Source organism: Pithys albifrons, chromosome 3 (assembly GCF_047495875.1).
Source record: "Pithys albifrons albifrons isolate INPA30051 chromosome 3, PitAlb_v1, whole genome shotgun sequence".
In the NCBI taxonomy this organism is placed as follows: Eukaryota; Metazoa; Chordata; class Aves; order Passeriformes; family Thamnophilidae; genus Pithys; species Pithys albifrons.
The window spans coordinates 14,008,596-14,026,170 of record NC_092460.1 but is presented as its reverse complement, the minus strand read 5'-3'; the positions used below and the strand labels follow the sequence as shown (position 1 = coordinate 14,026,170).

Genomic DNA, 17,575 nt, shown 5'->3' with positions numbered 1-17,575 from the left:
CGTTAAAAGCATGTTGCCTGATCCTGGTAAGATCCAAAAATAACATTAGTAAATTTAGCTACTGGCTTCAAAGAATTAGGCACTTTCAGAAAGAACATTTTGCCATAGAATGATAAGAAGTTTAGTAACAGTGTCTTCTGAAGGAATCACTCACAGCACCACAGAGCAGAATGTAACCCCTGTGATGAAACAACAGAAAAACCAGAGTACTCCTGAGAAAGCAGTACAGACTGAAAAAAGTGGACTTTCCCTCATTTTCACTTATTTGTTATCAGCCCCCATTAGTTACTATCCATGCGACTTTAAGGACACTTGTATCATTCACCCTGCTCAGAAGAGACTTTGTTCCAATTCAACTTTTGGTTCCCAGATGAGCTGACCATTAACGTGCTTCTTAGTTCAGTGACTCCAGCTTGAACTGCCCTCTCTGACACAAACCTCCACCCAAGGCTGAAGTTGTGCAGGCCAACCTCCCCCAGTTCAGGAGGGGACTGTAACAGGGGCAAGCAATATTGTTCATATGAAAAGGATTTAGTCTGTAGTTCACATGGTATCGAGCAGATATTCCCTGCTCTTTACTGAGGAAAGAAATTACATAAAACATTCTGTAAGACATAACAACATGAACTGCACAATGTTCTGTTCTGCTGCTGAAGAGCAGCCAGGCAGAAAGGGACCTGGGGGGACTGAGGGACAGGAAGCTCAACAGGAGCCAACAGTGTGCCCAGGTGGCCAAGAAGGCCAATGGGATCCTGGCCTGGATCAAAACTAGCATGGCCAGCAGGCCCAGGGCAGTGACCCTTCCCCTGGACTCTGCCTTGGGGAGGCCACACCTTGAGTGTTGTGTTCAGTTCTGGGCTCCTCAGTTCAGGAAAGAAATTGAGGGGCTGGAGCGGGGCCAGAGAAGAGCAACGAGGCTGGAGAAGGGACTGGAGCACAAGTGCTGTGGGGAGAGGCTGAGGGAGCTGAGGGTGTTTAGCCTGGAGAAGAGGAGGCTCAGAGGTGACCTCAGCACTGTCCAGAACTACCTGAAGGGAAGTTCTGGCCAGGTGGGGGTTGGTCTCTTCTCCCAGGCACTCAGCAATAGGACAAGGGGGCACAGGCTCAAGCTCTGCCAGGGGAAATTGAAGTTGGAGAGCAGAAAAAAATTCTTTGCAGAGAGAGTGCTCAGGCATTGGAATGGGCTGCCCAGAGAGGGGGTGGATTCCCCATCCCTGGAGGTTTTTCAACTGAGACTGGATGTGGCACTGAGTGCCATGATCTGGTAAAGGGACTGGTGTTGGACCAAGGGTTGGACTTGATGATCTCGGAGGTCTTTTCCGACCCAATCCATTCTATGATTCTGTGTTTTGCAAGAGAGCAAGGCTACAGTTTCAATATTCTTACCTTTTCATGCAGGTCATGGAAGTCACTGTAACGATGTTTGACTGTCCACTGATGATTGCCAACACTGACCTGAATAATGTACACCTGAAAGGGAGACATTCAAGTGAGGGAACTGCAAAGAATTTGCTTTAAAGAGGTTGACTGTGAGATAAGATGGTTAATGCGGCGCTACAAGGTGTGATCCCACATTCTGAAGGTATCACTGAACCAAACTAAGGTGTCTTTGCTGATGTAGGTACCTTATCTCACTCACAAGGCTGCTCCACACACAAGGGCATGCAGATGCCTCAGTGTTGAGCAAGGTTTTCACATTTGCTACCCAAAGGTTAATAACCAAGGTCTTCTCCAAGCTACTTCTTCTGCAGGTTTCTGCTGGCTGAAGTTGGTATTCACAGCTATCCGCAAGCCTGAGACAGCAGCATCCCTTCATCCAAGTTCCACAACAGGCAGAGGAACTTGGTAAGTTACTGCTGTCACTTCAGTTAACCAGAATCTCAACAAACCTTTGGCTGGGTGGGTGCTCTTCTACTGCTTTCAGCTAAAACACAAGACAGTTTCCTGAGAGTTACAGCTGTGCCCAAAGAATTACTACAATTAACTAAAGCAATCCCACATTTTCTTACACAGAACTAAGTACTTTTAGGCAGGCATGTATCAAACCTAAGACTTTCACTGCAAGTGACTTTCTGGATTAAACAGAATATTCTGAGTTGAAGAGACCCACAAGGATCATCGAGTCCAACTCTTAAGTCAATGGCCCACAGAGGGGATTGAACGCATGACCTTGGTATTACCACCACCAAGTTTTAACCAACTGAGCTCATCTCAGGGTCAGCACTGGTTCTGTTGGAAACTCAGTCTACCTGTGGATATGCCAGAAGCAAGCAGGCCTAAAGAAATTTTAAAGGTACAAAATAAAATACAAAGCAGAAAACAAACAAGGCCCTGCAAAACCAGTTCTACAGCTACTTGAAAACAACAAATTAAATAAACTGTACTATCCAATCCAACTGTACTCCTCAGAGAAGACACAAACTCATAATCAAATCCTGAAAGCATTTAATGCAGTTGGGAACTTGCTCACTACCACAGAGCACACAGAGCTGACTCATAGCTGGTCTGAGAATGATGCACATCCAGTTGCTAAACCCACTTGAGAAAACAAAAAGCATCAAGAGTTTCGACCTGTTACGTAATAACCCAGTTTTCACATGCTGTTAGTACAGACCAGCACAGTGTCAAACATTAAACAGGGTACCACTTGCAATTTAAAAGATGAGCTACAGCTCATGGCAGTTTTATCTTTATGAGCATCTGGCACCAGCTCAGTGAACAAACCCCAAGTCCTACAGACTCCACTCAAGATGTGAGTGTTGCCTGCAGCAGGAACACATCCGTGCTGGATGAGCCTGCACACAATGGGTGAGTGCCACACACTCACAGACTCAATCAGGGCCTGTGCCTGCTTTTCATGTTGTGTTGGGAAACAGCAGGTCAGGATTAATCACTGTGCCAGCAACAAACTAAAACAGGAATAACCCAAGCATTCAAATCACCTCAAAACCCTGAGGAAAGCAAGGGGAGAACTCAAAGAAACTGAAGTAACAAGTAGAGAAGTATTACATTTATAAGCCAGAATGAAAAAATCAGTTCTTTTTAGAAGCTGACTGTGCTAAAGTATGGGAGATGAAGCAGCACATCAAAGGCACATTAAGTACTCAAGGCATAAAAACCTCAGATTAGACATTGGAAACACAGTAACTTCACAGCTGACACCTCAAGAGATGAGGAAGGAATGCCTCTCTTTGTATACAGCACAGACAGGATAAATATGTAATAAAAGTTCTGTATGATTTGGCTGAAATGGCAAGCACTGCCCACTCCTGAACACACAGCACTTGGCAGAATGGACAGTGTGGTCAGGAAACCACCTGTACAGGGAGTGCTCACAGGCACTGATACAATTCATGAGCCAACAGTGTGCCCAGGTGGCCAAGAAGGCCAATGGGATCCTGTCCTGGATCAAACTAGCGTGGCCAGCAGGCCCAGGGCAGTGACCCTTCCCCTGGACTCTGCCTTGGGGAGGCCACATCTTGAGTGTTGTGTTCAGTTCTGGGCCCCTCAGTTGAGGAAAGAGATTGAGGGGCTGGAGTGGGGCCAGAGAAGAGCAACGAGGCTGGAGAAGGGACTGGAGCACAAGTGCTGTGGGGAGAGGCTGAGGGAGCTGGGGGTGTTTAGCCTGGAGAAGAGGAGGCTCAGAGGTGACCTCAGCACTGTCTAGAACTACCTGAAGGGAAGTTCAGGCCAGGTGGGGGTTGGTCTCTTCTCCCAGGCACTCAGCAATAGGACAAGGGGGAACGGGTTCAAGCTCTGCCAGGGGAAATTGAAGTTGGAGAGCAGAAACAAATTCTTTGCAGAGAGAGTGCTCAGGCATTGGAATGGGCTGCCCAGAGAGGGGGTGGATTCCCCATCCCTGGAGGTTTTTCAACTGAGATTGGCCGTGGCACTGAGTGCCATGATCTGCTAAAAGGACTGGAGTTGGACCAAGGGTTGGACTTGATCTTGGAGGTCTTTTCCAACCCAATCCATTCTACGATTCTATGAACTCCCCACCTGACAGCAATTTCCACACAATCATGTTTCAAGGGTTGTCACCTGGGAAGGAGATCAGCCCTTCATGTGCCACAGCTGTGCAAAGGCTCTGTCCTATCAACAACTCAGAAATCGCTCTCTGTTGCTCTGTTTTCTCTGGGTATCTCTACAGAGGCAGGAACATGAAGTATTAATTGTAACCATCACACAACTTTCCCAATACTGCCTTTCTAGAACGATGCTCCCCTTTCCCTTTAGGATTCCTACAGCAGGAGGAAGGCTGATGTCATCATGTGCATTCTAACAAAAAAAAATTACACTAAAAAAAGGCAGAAGCAGAAAACATTTTTTAGTTATATAACTAAAGGGTGGTGTGCTCGAGACATACTCTGTCTGCAATTATGCTGAGGTTTGTTTTACGATGAGCGTCTTCCTGAAAAACAGACCAATTAACTCTTGGTAGGAAGCAACCAAGTAAAAACAAGCTATACGTCAAACATTTCATTCCTTCCCCAAACAAAAACACTCCTGACAATCATCTTTCTTTTGTGTGGGGTTAGAGGAAAACTATCTCAAAACATCCGATTTCCTCTGAAAATAAGAACAGCTTTACAAGAGGGAAAGAATTCCTGTGTTCACTCTAGTTTGAAAGCTGTGCTCACTTCACAGCACTTTGACAAACATACGCACATACACAGAGATACATATATATACATGGGCACCAACACGACATCTGCTCACTCCGCCTCCGGCTCTCCCACAGGACGCGGCTCTCCCGCTAAGCCCCGGGGGATAAAATCCCTCGGAAACTTGTGCCCAAAGCCTCCCGCTGAGCGCGGGCACAGCCACAGCCCCGGCTCGGGCGGACACGGAGGATAAAACCCTCAGAAACTTGTGCCCGATGCCTCCCGCCCAGCACGGGCACAGCCATGGGCACAGCCCCAGCCCCGCTCCCGATGCTGCCCCGGCCGCCCCCGCCGCCCCGCACCGTGTATGTGTCCACCAGCTCGGAGCCCAGGACTCGGGCCTCCCGCGGGGGCTCCTCGCCGTCCTCGCCTCCCGCCGCCGCCTCCATGTCGCCGGGAGAAGCGCCGGACGCGGCGCTCAGGCCGTGACGGCCCCGCCGCCGCCGCCCCCTCCCGCCCCCACCGCCCGCGCGGCCCGCACCGCCGCCATCTTGGCTGCCCCCGGGGAGCGCCCCGCCCCGCCCCGCCCCGCCCGCCGCGCTTTGTAGGGAGGGGGGCGGGGCCTGAGGGGAAGGGCGGGGTCTGAGGAGGGGCGGGGTCTGGGAAGAGAGGCGGGGCCTGGAGTGGGGCGGGGGGGTACTGTGCCTGGGCGCGCATGCGTCGTGGGTCCGCGCAGAGACTTCGCTGTGCCCTTGCAAAGCCATGGAGTCCAATGGAATCCAATGGAATTCAGTACAGCGGAGTCCAATGCAATCCAGTGGAATTCAATGCAATCCAATGCAATCACGTCCAAGGAAATCCAGTGCAACCCAGTCCAGTGGAATCCAATGCAATACAGTCCAATGAAATCCAAAGCAATCCAGTCCAATGGAATTCAGTGCAACCCAATGTAATCAAGTCCAATGAAATCCAATGCAATCCAGTCCAATGGAATCCAATGCAATCCCATATAATCCAATGCAATTCAGTGCAATCCTGTAGAATCTGATACAATCCAATGCAATGCAATCCAATGCAATGCAATGCAATCCAGTCCAATGCAATCCAGTCCAATGCAAGCCAAGCCAATGGAATGCAATGCACTGCAATCAATTGCAACCCAGTCCGGTGGAATCCCATGCGATCCAATGCAATCTGGTGATATCCAATGCAATCCAATGCAATGCAATGCAATCCAGTGAAATCCAGTGGAATCCACTCCAATGGAGTCCAATGCACTGAAATCAATCCAATCCAATCCAATGCAATTCAATGCACTGCAAGCCAAGCCAATGGAATCCAATGCACTGCAATCAATTGCAACCCAGTCCAGTGGAATCCCATGCAACCCAATGCAATCCAGTGGAATACAATGCAATGCAATGCAATCCAATTCAGTGAAATCCAACATAATCCAATCCAATGCAATCCAATGCACTGCAATCAAATGCAACCCAGTCCAATGGAACCCAATGGAAGCCAGCACAGTCCAGTCCAATGGAATCCCATACAGTTCAATGCAATCCAATACAGTGTATTTATTTTCACTGAAAAATGCTTTCCCTTGGTCAGGATGTAGCTGAAGGATGATGTATGCAAGGAGAAAACACGTGTGGTACAGACAAACCAAAAGGAATTTTCTGTTGCTGTCCCAGCATCAGGAGTTGCTGCTAAGCTCAGCCTCTTCATGAGATAATAAGTGGGTTTGGAGAGCAACTTTAATTAAGCTTCCTCTCAATGTCCCGTCTCCTTAATTAAATAACAATTTGCAGCACTGGCGCGTCTGTCACTTGTGATCAGTTCCCTTCCCCTCCTCCTCAAGCAGTTCCTGCCTTTAGGCACAGACGTGGCTCGTGGTGTGACAGCCCTGTCCTGGCTCACAGAGAAGATGCCAACAACAGGAGTGGCAGCTTGGGAAGGAGGTAAATGGGGGCTTGCTCAGCTAAAACTCTGCAGGGAGGATTTAGGAAGCAGTAAACTAAAGAACTTAGATGATTGTGGGTCTGGCCCCTCGTGGGCCCAGGTGCCCAGTGCAGGGAAGGGGGATGCTGCGGGGTTTTGCTGCAATTTGGACCTGTAACAGAGCCCAAGGAACCCTGCAAACCAGCCTTACATAAAATTGCAGCTTACTTTGGCTTCTGCTTTTTTTTTTCCTTATATTTGCCCTGAAGGATGCACCTACAAGTTTTGCACAGGATTACAGCCACTTGGAAATGAAAACCTAAACCGAGATTTTGGATGAAAAAAACCACAGTAAAACCTTCTGTTTGTGTTTGTGCCTTGGACTGACTGACAAGTGTGACAGCATGTCAGGATGCAGCTGGAGCCCAGGCTAACATGATGTACCTGACCTCAGTGACAGCTGGTGCCACCGAGCCAACCATGCCCGGATTAAGGCCACTTGAGCTGGCAGCCCTCCCCTGGCTATAGATAGCCATACTCCATCTCCACCCTGGGTCTCCCACAGAGAGGCAAGAGCAGCAGCAGGAGTGGATGGTTATCCCCAGGACACTCCACACCTCCAGCAGCCTCCCCCTGCCCTGTGCATGGCAGAGGCTCTGGGTTTCTCTAGAAAGCCTCAATTCTTTTGTGAGCAAAGAACTTAGAAGAGACAGGGGATGCTGGAAGCTTTGGCTCCAGACAGCAGGTGGGGAGGCAGGGGCTGGCATGGTGCCCCTCGCCTGCGTCTCCTTCCCTGGGAGGAACATCATCTCCTGTTGCCAGATGGATTTCATCCTTTCCCTTCAGGCACAGCTCTGTTTTGTAAGTCTCTGCTCATTTGCATAAGCGCAGCTTTCCCATGTCAGTGTGTATGGTGGCAGTGGCCCAGATTTCCTCTGAACAGACACAGATCCTTCCACATCCCAACCTGAATTTCATCCCAGCGGCTCCAGCAGCACATCCCTGACCTTTTAAAGGCAGTGTTAGAGCTCCCACTCCTGCTCTGCACCGGACATAGATACATTCTGACGCATCCCAGGGGCTGTTTCCAGGGGGGTGACTCAGAGGCATCACCTCCCAGCCTGGAGGGGCAGGGCCAGGTGTGATTCCTCACCCCCTGTCCTGGTGCCTGGTAATGCCCAGTGTTGGCACCTGCCACCCCTCTGTCTCTGCAGTGAATCCTGAGGGGAGAAAGCAGCCTGGGGCAGGGCTTTGCTTCGGGGCAGCACTTCAGTGGGAAGGTCCCCATGGGGTTGCCCAGGAGGTTTTGGGTGATGGTTTGGTTGTGGGTGACAGCAGGTCCTTCATCGCACCCTTTGCCCTCCCCTAAGGACGGGTTTAAATGCCTTTAACAAAATAACTACATCCCTTTTCAGTTTTTCCTGCCTTTTCTATGCTCACAGTAACCAAAACATTAATATGTTCCAATTCTGAAGACTAACTGCTTCAAAAATTAATTCCTGAAATGCAATCATTTTCCTTGCTACTCCATCTGCCATCCCATGCAGAGAAGGGGCAGAGCTGGGTAAATCAAGGCCAGTGGGTGCCCACAGGACCACAGGTCCCAACAAGTTACTCTTTCAGGACTCAGAACCTGGGTGGATGTGGTGTGGGTACAGCTCTGTGCTCACCCATGTCCTTCATGCTGACACCAGCAGGGTCCCTGATTAACATCTCTTTGGCTGGACATTCCATAGGGACAGCAGGTTTTCCCAAGCAGCAAGATTCCTCTTACTTGGAGAAGGGATTTTAATAAAAGATGAAACTTAACAGCTGCATTAATTGTATTTTCAGTTTTGCTAACTAACGCTGGAGGTGAGACTTTGTATCCTGAGATGCCAGAGCCATCCATAGCCCCTCTGGACACAAGAGGGAGTCCTGAATCACTAAAAAGAGAGGTTTGACTATGGTTGCTGGATTAAAATGCTTCTTCCCTCACTGCGAAAATGCTGCTCGTCACTTGGAGGTCTTTGGTGTGTTTTCCTCTTCACCGTCGTGAGATGAATGCAGGGTTTAAATCCACGGTAAATCCAGGAGTGTGGATTTTAGCCATTTGCAGTGGGGGGACAGGTCAGCTTGCTTGTTGAGTGAGGAGAGTCCCAGTTTCCTAAAGGACTGGGAATTATCCCTGAAACCAAGCAGAGTTGATAGTCCCTATTTTTGTAGCTACTCCCCACATTTTTCAGCCCCTGCTGAAAAGAGAAGATTGAGGCAAAGCTCCATCTGTCTCCACATTTCTCTCCATGGCATGGGGACCACAAATTCCCCCTATCCCTGACTCCTTCCTGCACATGGCATCGGCTCCTCCCACGACATCAGCGCTGTCCTCCGTGGGTTTGGGGACACCCAGCATAGGGGATGGGGAGTCCCGACATTCCCTGTTCCCACTGCCTTGGGGGGACATTTGCTGCCGGACAGGGGTATTTTGGGAGACGTGCCTTTCCCGTATCACCCAATTGAATTAGGCGCAGTATAATCTTTCTGTCGCAGCTTCCAGGGGGAACACGCTGGAGGTGGAGGTGACACGGTGGCATGTGTCCAGTCAGGACAGCCACGTACCGCTATATATCAGCAATTTCAGCAGGACTGGCTGAAAGTGCTCGCTTGTTCCCACAACAAAGTCACGAGGAAAGCTCCAGCTGCCCCGGAGCGGGGCTGGGGCTGGCCCCGGACCTGTCCCCATCCCAAGGCACGCAGGCGAGGCATTCCTGTGAGGCCGGGCATGCGGGGCTGTCGGGGGGCTGTCCCAGCCCCCGGGGCGGGCACCCCCCCTATATCAGCCAGGCCCGAGGGGGCAGTGCCAGCACAGAGTGCCCGTGACAGCCCCCGGCCCCTCGCCCGCCCTCTCCAGCCATGGATGACATTTATAAAGCAGCGGTAAGTGCCTCCCTCTGGGGCTGTGCTTTGGGGAGGGGGTTTAAAGGGGTTTTGGGGGATTTGTAGTAGATTCCCCAAAGCCTCGGTAGCTTTAATTCGATGGAGAAATGTAGATAAGAAATAATTACAGGGCATCAGCTTTTAGTCAACATTCTCACCCAGGACACAGAGACCTTTCTCACTGATGGCTGTGGAGGTTTCACACACCTTTTACAAGTGTGAAACTCTCTGCTAAATTATTTACAAGTAGTCCCCTGGTTCCCTGCTGTAAAACAGGGAGATGGCTTATAGGTGAAGTTATAAATCTCAACAAAACACTCAAGAGTTTAAGAGGTGGCTGCTGGTTTTAGCCCAGACATGGGCAGAGCAGCATTTCTCAGGAAGGGAACATTATTCACATGGGTTAAACCTCACCCTATTCCTTCTGGTGCTTTATAATTCTGCCATTGTTATCTTTCCCCCCCTCCTTAGCTGAATATTTTCCTGTGGGATTTAACCCCCCCTTGTTTTTTCTAAGTTATTCCCCAAGCTCCTGCCCAGCTTTGCTGCTCCTGCTGTCTGCTGTGCAGGATCCAGAATGTGAGCAATGCCCTGGGGAACGCGAAGCATCCCCATGGCTATTTTAGCTTCCACAGCTGCACTGCTCTCACTGTGCAACCCAAACTATTTGGGCTGTAATACGAACACTGCATTATCCTGTAACAGGCAGTGATGTGCTAGTGGAATAAGGGTGAAATAGATTATGGATTGTGTGGATTGCTACTGTGGCCCTTCCATAACCAGAGTTACAGTAAGAGGTTTTTGGTGCATTTTTTCCGTCCCTTAAATATATAGTTGATCAGGTTTGATTTTAAGCAAGCACACAGAAAACACACCATGCAAATCCTATTTTAATTCCAAGGTTTGTAGAGAAAAGGAATATAGTGGTTGACATGTAATTGAAGAAAAAAGCCCTCTTTGCTCACACTTTCCTTGTCCTTTGGCTGCTGTCATGAAATGGACCCCCTATAGTGATCCTGATAGTGTGAAAAGGCTCAGGAAAGGCAGAGTCCCCCAACCAACACCTACAATAGGAAGAAAAATGGAACCTATAAAATCAAAGAAAGTCCAGGCCTTTCTAATTAAGATTTTTAATTAAATATGTTCTCTGTGACTCAAGGCACAGGCCCCCACCTCTTTGTATAGGCATCACATGCCCATAATTAGGTAAATGTGGGGCTTGAGTCCTGGACATTTACTGCCAGCACCTTTACAGAGGCAAAACAAGTCCAAGGAAGGCACAACTGAGACAAACAACCTTTTTGTGGATCTATTTCCTACAATTTTAACTATAAGAAAACATTTACTTGGAAAAAAAATGGAATCATTTCTATTTCCCCTGTGTGACTTCAACTGGAACCATGGGATGGATGGAGAGGAGAACTGATAAAAGCAAAATACAGCAGATTTGGCTTCACCAGAGCTGCTGCAGTGCTGTGAGCTTAGAGCTTGCCTTCCCACACTGCAGCCAGAGAATCCTGCAGTGATGTGGAGGGAAAAGGGCAATAAAGCTGCAAACAGCATCCAGGTCCAGAGGGCACCATGAGCAGGTCAGGAGACATCTCTGTGACAAAATGTCACCCTGTAGTTACAATGCATTTAAATTTACACACACCACGTTCATCCATCACTTCAGTAGTCAAGGAAGCTTCAAAAGTGAGTATTTTTATATTTTCTGCATGCTGATGGCATATATTAACATTATATTTATGCCAAATTCCCTGTGTGCAGCCAGAGAACCCAGTGGATTTGCATCTTGCCCACTCATGCCTAGATAAGGGTGTGCAAAGACAGAGCTATTTCGGGAACATTTTTAGACTCTGTTAAGCGGTGCTTAGAACAGTGCCAGGGACAAGTGTCCAGATAAAGGGCTGCAAGGATAAATACCAAAGCCTGGGAACAATTGGGGAGCTCATCTTTATCTCCAGCACCTCTCAGCCAGGCTTATAAATAGCGATGGCCCCAAGAGGGTCATGTTACAGAGCAGGATGGTGGCTGTGGGGCCAAGGGAGCATGGCTGCTGCCCTTGCTCTGCCCAAACAATACCCACAGAGGGTTGGCTGCTGTTGGTACAGTAAAATCACAAACGAGCAATTCAGATCTATAGAAGACCCTGTGAGACTGAAGGCAGCTGAGAAAATAAACAAGTCACAGCTGCCTGGAGGAGTACCTACTCCCAAAGAGGTTTCTAATGGGTGCTCCTCAGGTTTCTTACAGCACACTGGAGAAGTTCTTGAAAACATCTAGGATAAGTTCTCCAAAACATTGGACTTCTGAGATATGGGTTCTAACCTACTGAAGTTTCTAGTGTGGTGGTTTGTAGTTCCTTTTAGCCAATAAGCTGTAGTTCTAACCCTATATAAACCGTGTGCTGTGTGTAATAAAATGTCTTCACTCTAAATCTCATAGATATGTTGTGTGAAGTCCTTTCTCCCCACAGAAGAGGCAGTTTATTGTTTACTTTAGGCTGATGCCTGCCTGTCTTCAGCAGCAGGGGCATGGAGGGCTTGGGTTTCCCTCAGCAGTGGAGGAAAATCCTGTTGTTGTCCTTTGTGCCTCCCGACTTGAAAGTCTTCACCTCCTGGTGCATGGGCAGCAGGATAGAGGCTCTCTGTCTGCTTCCCACTGGCTCTATCCTGCCAAAGAAAAGTATTTCCCCTGCCTCTTGCTGCAAGTAGGAAGAGTTTCTATCTTGTTTTTACAAAACCGTTGCTCTCAGGGGTGAAAGACTCAGCTTTCCCTCAAGGATAAGGTGCCACAACCCTGGGTTGTGGGGTTTTACCTCAGCAAAAGCATGGTAGGGATGGGTGTTGGGGACTGTTGCACAGGGATGGCAGCAAGGAGACCTTAGAGGGGTCAGACCTGGCTGTTGACCAGCATAGGAAGGAAAGGTCAGTGTTTTCATGGATGCTACAAAAGCATTGGACATGGTAGTGAGGTCAGCAATATTAGAGAAGCAGTACCTGTAGGCAGGAATGAAGCCAAAGAGAAAAATGCACTTCAACAGGTATGGCACAGAGCTGACTGATTCCTTTTTGGTCTCCTGATTGATTATTTTCATTAATTCATGTTAACTAATAAGCTCCCACCGATGCTCTGTGAGGACTGAATTAGGGCAGAGTTTAGCAAAAATGTGCCAGTCCATTTCATCTAATGCCTAATGGTTCCACAGGCCCTTTCTTCAGGGAGGTTCCCAAAAGAGGCTAAAGGGAATAGCAGCTCCCTCACAGTCAAGAACCTTTGTAATAACACCGACTCAGATGGAAATAGAGCAGTTAATGCTCTGGATAGTGCAGGGAGTTTTCTGAATCTAAGGCTGAAAAACAGCTACTGGGGCTGGCCTTGCCCACCTTTCCCTCCCCAGGGACCTCTCAAGCATGTCCCACCTCTGACCTGGCCCTCAGCAGTGCAGCCATCCCGCAGTGAAGCCTGCCAGCAACAAGAAATTATCCCAAATGGCTGACAGAGGCAAATTCTTTTCCCAGTGGGTCTCCTGTGCTTGTGCAAAGGCTATTTCTGCCATGTATTAGGAGCTGCTACTTTAGAGAAGTGATGCTTGCTTCAAAGGAGATGGGAATAATTTTTTTAAGGGAAAGAATCTCTTCACTGCAAAAAGTTGTGGTGTCAAACCCCCCCTGGCTGCACATCCCCTAATACATGAGGGTGACTGCTGTGAGACCTGGCTGACCTTTGCAGAGGCTGTTGAATGAGTAACACGTCCTGTCAGTGATGCTAACAAAGAAAAATGACTTGGTCTCTGTTTTCCTTACAGGTTGAGCAGCTGACAGAAGAGCAAAAAAATGGTAGGTGCATCTTTAACCTGACACCACAGCCTAGAGGCAAATTCCCCAGCTCATGCCTCAGCCTTGACACCCTGAAAAACACCTTGGCCACACTGGCCAAGGCAGGGCATGACCCAGGGATTTTGATCCACCAGGATTTCAAGCAAGGCAGTGTGTCTATGTGTCCCACCATGCCATGCCTGGGCAGTGCTGGGGTGTGTGGGCAGGGAGGGCTGTGCTTGGGATGAGCCTCCTGCCCCCAAGGCCGCCTGTATGCAGGGTTGAGGTGCAGGACAAGATCCCCCCATGTCTCTTCTCTCTCTCCAGAGTTCAAGGCTGCCTTTGATATCTTTGTGCTGGGGGCAGAGGATGGTTGCATCAGCACCAAGGAGCTGGGCAAGGTGATGAGGATGCTGGGGCAGAACCCCACCCCTGAGGAGCTGCAGGAGATGATAGACGAGGTGGATGAGGACGGTGAGAGCTTTGGGGTTCTTCCACTCTCCCAAGCACCATCCCCACACCTGGAGGTATGGGGTCCATCTCTGCAGCACTGGCAGGATCCCTGCTGGGGAGTCACAGCTGTGGGGGACCACCTGCTGTGCTGTGAATTCAGAGGACACCAAACATGCACCAAACAAACCACAGCATGGTTCCTTTAGGAAATTTTCAGGCAAATAGAAACTATAAAAATTATTATTCCTACAATGATCAGATTGCTTGAACTGATTTTGTGAGGTACTTGTAAATTGCATAGATATATTTATAAAAGGAAATACAGGCTGAATGTGGGAATTGCTGTTTCAGAAATGCCCCAGTTACAGGACTCTATCATTGTGAAAGTCTCTCACGGCTGGAGTGTACACAATGCCACATAACTTAACTGTCAATATCAATTAAATCACTGTACCAGTGATCACATGTAACAAAATCCACCATGTGCATGTGGGCAGAAATACCATGCTAAATAACTAGGGGGGTGGAAAAAGCAGTTAAAAATGAGACAAAAAAGGAAAAGAGCTGTGTCATTGAAAACAGTACTGCACTGTGGGTGCAAAACCACACTGCATGAATGCCTGCCTTCTGGAGCTTTTATTATTAATGCCTAGGTGAGATGGACAGGTAACTCCACAGCAGGAATTTCTATTCATTGGTGCTTCCAGAAGGACTTTTGCCAAGGCAAAATACTGTGAAAGGTAAAAATTCAGTGATGAAGTCAGAGCAGGGCCTCAGTAACTTATTCCAGCATCCAGAAAGCTGCCTCTTGCTGCAGAGCTGCTCTCCTGAGCTTTGGTTCTTGGTTGCCAAGAAAGAAGGGTGATCTCTCATTCATGTTGCCCATCCACTCACCACAGCACCAGCTGATGGTGTCTATTCTGCCCACAGGCAGCGGCACCGTAGACTTTGATGAGTTCCTTGTTATGATGGTCCGGTGTATGAAAGATGACAGCAAAGGAAAGACTGAAGAGGAACTCTCAGATCTCTTCAGGATGTTTGATAAGTAAGAGCCATGACTGTGGTGGGGCGTTGGGAGGGCTGCAACCACCCCGACTGCCCCTCCCCAATGTGTCTGTCTGCTCCTGAGCCCTTCTGTCCTCGCACAGAAACGCCGATGGCTACATCGACCTCGAGGAGCTGAAGATCATGCTGCAGGCGACAGGAGAGACCATCACCGAGGATGACATAGAGGAACTGATGAAAGATGGGGATAAAAACAACGATGGCAGGATTGACTATGATGGTAGGACTTTTTCTTGCATGCAGCTTGGTCACAGGCCCTTGAGAAAGCCCTGGACAGCTCCCATGGTCTTGGCTGCCTTCTTGGATTGGGCACAAGCTCATGCAGACACTGCTGGTGTGTGCACAGGGATGGGGCGGTGTTTCTTATGCTTGTGAAATGGCAGCAGGGACCTGGGGCTGCCTTCTCTCTCCCTGTGCTGTGAAAACCAGCCTGCACTGAAGCACTGCCACTTTTCACCAGAGTCCTGCCTGTCCACTCCTACCCACTAAACACAAGCAGCATTTCTGAAGGGCTGGATGTGGTACTGCCAAAATGACTCCCAGACCATTTCCAAGCTGAGTCAGCATCAGTGTCTCTCTCTGGACACTCACCTCCAGTGTTTTGGTGGCAGCTGAGGGTGATGCTGAGCTCCAGTGACATTTCCAGCAGGAGTCATGAGGAGTCCTCGCCCCAGTCAGAGGAGCAGGAACCATCCACCCTTGGCCTCTTGCACATTGGGGTGGGGGGTGGAAAAGGAGATGGCAGGGGAAAACTGCCAAGAGTGCACTTGGCAGCTGCGAGGGCACTTCAGTCTCACCTCACTCCTCTTGTCTCCAATGTCTTCCCCTTGGCAGAGTTCCTGGAGTTTATGAAGGGAGTTGAATAAATCTGAGGCCAGATCAACAGCTCGAATCTCCTAAACCCCTCCAGTTCTGCATCTCATCTCCTTGACTAAATCCCCTGGCTACTGGCATGAAGACTGAGTGCTGAGAAGGGTGGCCGAGGGGAAAATAAAACCTGTTGATACCCAGTGCCTCAGATGGTCTTTCCTTAGAGCTTTATTGACAGCTTCACCCTGGTCATGTACTCATGAGTAATGGGGTCACTCCTTGGGGGCCACTTCTGGCAAGGTGACATCACAGCTGGAACTTTAATTCTCCAAGGAGGGATTTTTCTGCCAGCCCAGTGACAAAGTCCATCCAACAGGGACCTGGTGCTTGATGAGGTGCTGTCCTGTCCTTACTGCTCCATGGTGAGCAGGCTCAGGAGCTGGCACTGGTGCCTGCTGGATTAACTGGACTATCTGCAGCATTTTAGCAAACAAAGGTGAATTACAAACCTTTCAGACCATCACTGACATTCACAGGTGAGGGAGGGTACCTCTTCTCCCTACTGTCCCCCTGGCTGTCCTGATGGGACACCCCTTCCTCCTCCCCACCATCCTGATTGTCACCCTGTGGCACATGCAGAAAGAAGACCTCAGTTTTCTTTGGAAACATGAATAAAAATCATTCCTAAGCTGGACTGGGTGTCTCCTTCCTGTGTCACCCAGCCTGGTGAGGAGCCCCTTGGCTCCTCATAGCCCTCCTGGGTGGAGCGAAACACCCAGTTTTCCCTCAGAAATCACATCCATTTGGGGCACAAGGGCCCTGAGCAAGGCAAGCCCCCACTTTGGGTCCCAGCTCCCGGGCTCAGGGTGCCAAGGAGCCCAGCTGTCCCCAGGGGCCCTGAGCTCCGTCTTCTCTCGCCCCAAGGAAGTGCAGCATTCCTGCGGCATTAGCAGCTCTCCCTGCACAAGCTGCCTCCTCCCATCGAATTACAGCCCCAGCACAACTCACACATTGCAGTCGTGTTGCTAAAATCAAACGTTTACCCAAGCAAAACAAACATTGGCAGGGCAAGGCACGAGGCTGCCCCCAGGCCTGGGTGGCCACGTTGCCGTGCCAGTGCCCCTCTGCTGCACCATCATCCTTCTGCCCTTCCTCCCCAGACCAGCTGTTTTTTCCACCTCTGTGGAAATAACACCCTGAGCAGCTGTATTGGCTGTGACACTCTCATATATAGCAGTAACCAAATACTGCAATTCAGGAGAAATGGGCCCAGGCACAAAACTGGTGCAGATGTTTGGAAGGACAGGGCTGTGTCTTTACTCTGGACAAGCACTACATATTTTGCTCAACCAGGGCTAGTAACACCAGAAAAAACTGAGAAAATGAACCTGTCAGCTAGATCAACTGATTTTCTTTAAAACCCAGGGTATTTTGGGAACAGCCCTAATGCAAACATTGGTTGAGGCACTCAGAGGGGTCTCCCTGAGTGTCCCAAGCCCTCAATGCCACAGCTACTGTGGATTCAGCAGGACTGCAGGAGCACCAGAGACCAACAGACATGGAAATGTGCTGAGCCTAAGAACCCTGTGACAGGAAATTGTCCCAGGTATTACAGTCTTCTTTTTCCAAGGAATCTGTAGTCTAGAGATCAAAAAGAAATATTTTCCACCTCCCCAGTGTAGCAGCAGAAGTAATTTCCCCCCAAGATCTGCTTATGAGGACACAACTGAAGGGTTTTACCCCAGGTCTGGAAATCTCCAGAGAGTTGCAAATGTCTGGGCTTCACCCACAAGCTGAGGTGACACCAGCTGTCCCCACACCCATGGCCATCCAGCCCATGGCAACCCCCTCCTGCACTCACATCACATCAGGTACCACTGACAGTCACCTTGTCCTCCTCTGTCCCAACTGAATCCCAACATCCAGAGAGGACTTCTCCAAGATATTCTCCACTGCTTACTGAGA

At 49.4% G+C, this 17,575-nt stretch overlaps 2 protein-coding genes across 4 annotated transcripts in view; one reads left to right on the top strand and one right to left on the bottom strand.

The window, feature by feature from the left end:
- Positions 1 to 5,168, bottom strand: part of NISCH (nischarin) — a 29,131-nt gene extending 23,963 nt beyond the window's left edge. For 2 of the 3 annotated variants that reach the window (XM_071550526.1, XM_071550525.1), the window contains exons 1-2: positions 4,967 to 5,168; positions 1,387 to 1,470 (exon numbers count right to left, since the gene is read on the bottom strand). In XM_071550526.1, the coding sequence (XP_071406627.1) occupies positions 1,387 to 1,470; positions 4,967 to 5,053 (171 nt within the window). In that variant the 5' untranslated portion in view covers positions 5,054 to 5,168. The remainder of the gene's footprint in view (positions 1 to 1,386; positions 1,471 to 4,966) is intronic. The other variant, XM_071550523.1, reaches the window with a different exon arrangement.
- A 4,198-nt stretch (positions 5,169 to 9,366) lies between these two features.
- Positions 9,367 to 15,810, top strand: TNNC1 (troponin C1, slow skeletal and cardiac type). Its single transcript, XM_071549715.1, has 6 exons — positions 9,367 to 9,461; positions 13,273 to 13,303; positions 13,610 to 13,756; positions 14,666 to 14,780; positions 14,884 to 15,020; positions 15,635 to 15,810. Exons 1-6 carry the CDS (start codon positions 9,438 to 9,440, stop codon positions 15,664 to 15,666), a joined length of 486 nt encoding a protein of 161 aa, XP_071405816.1. The 5' UTR covers positions 9,367 to 9,437; the 3' UTR covers positions 15,667 to 15,810.
- The last annotated feature ends 1,765 nt before the right edge of the window (positions 15,811 to 17,575 follow it).

Excerpts from the sequence above, each read along its gene's own strand:
- TNNC1 (XM_071549715.1), top strand. The coding sequence starts at position 9,438 with ATGGATGACATTTATAAAGCAGCG. Across the intron at positions 9,462-13,272 it reads ATGACATTTATAAAGCAGCG|GTTGAGCAGCTGACAGAAGA; the intron begins GTAAGTGCCTCC and ends TTTTCCTTACAG. Across the intron at positions 14,781-14,883 it reads CTCTTCAGGATGTTTGATAA|AAACGCCGATGGCTACATCG; the intron begins GTAAGAGCCATG and ends GTCCTCGCACAG.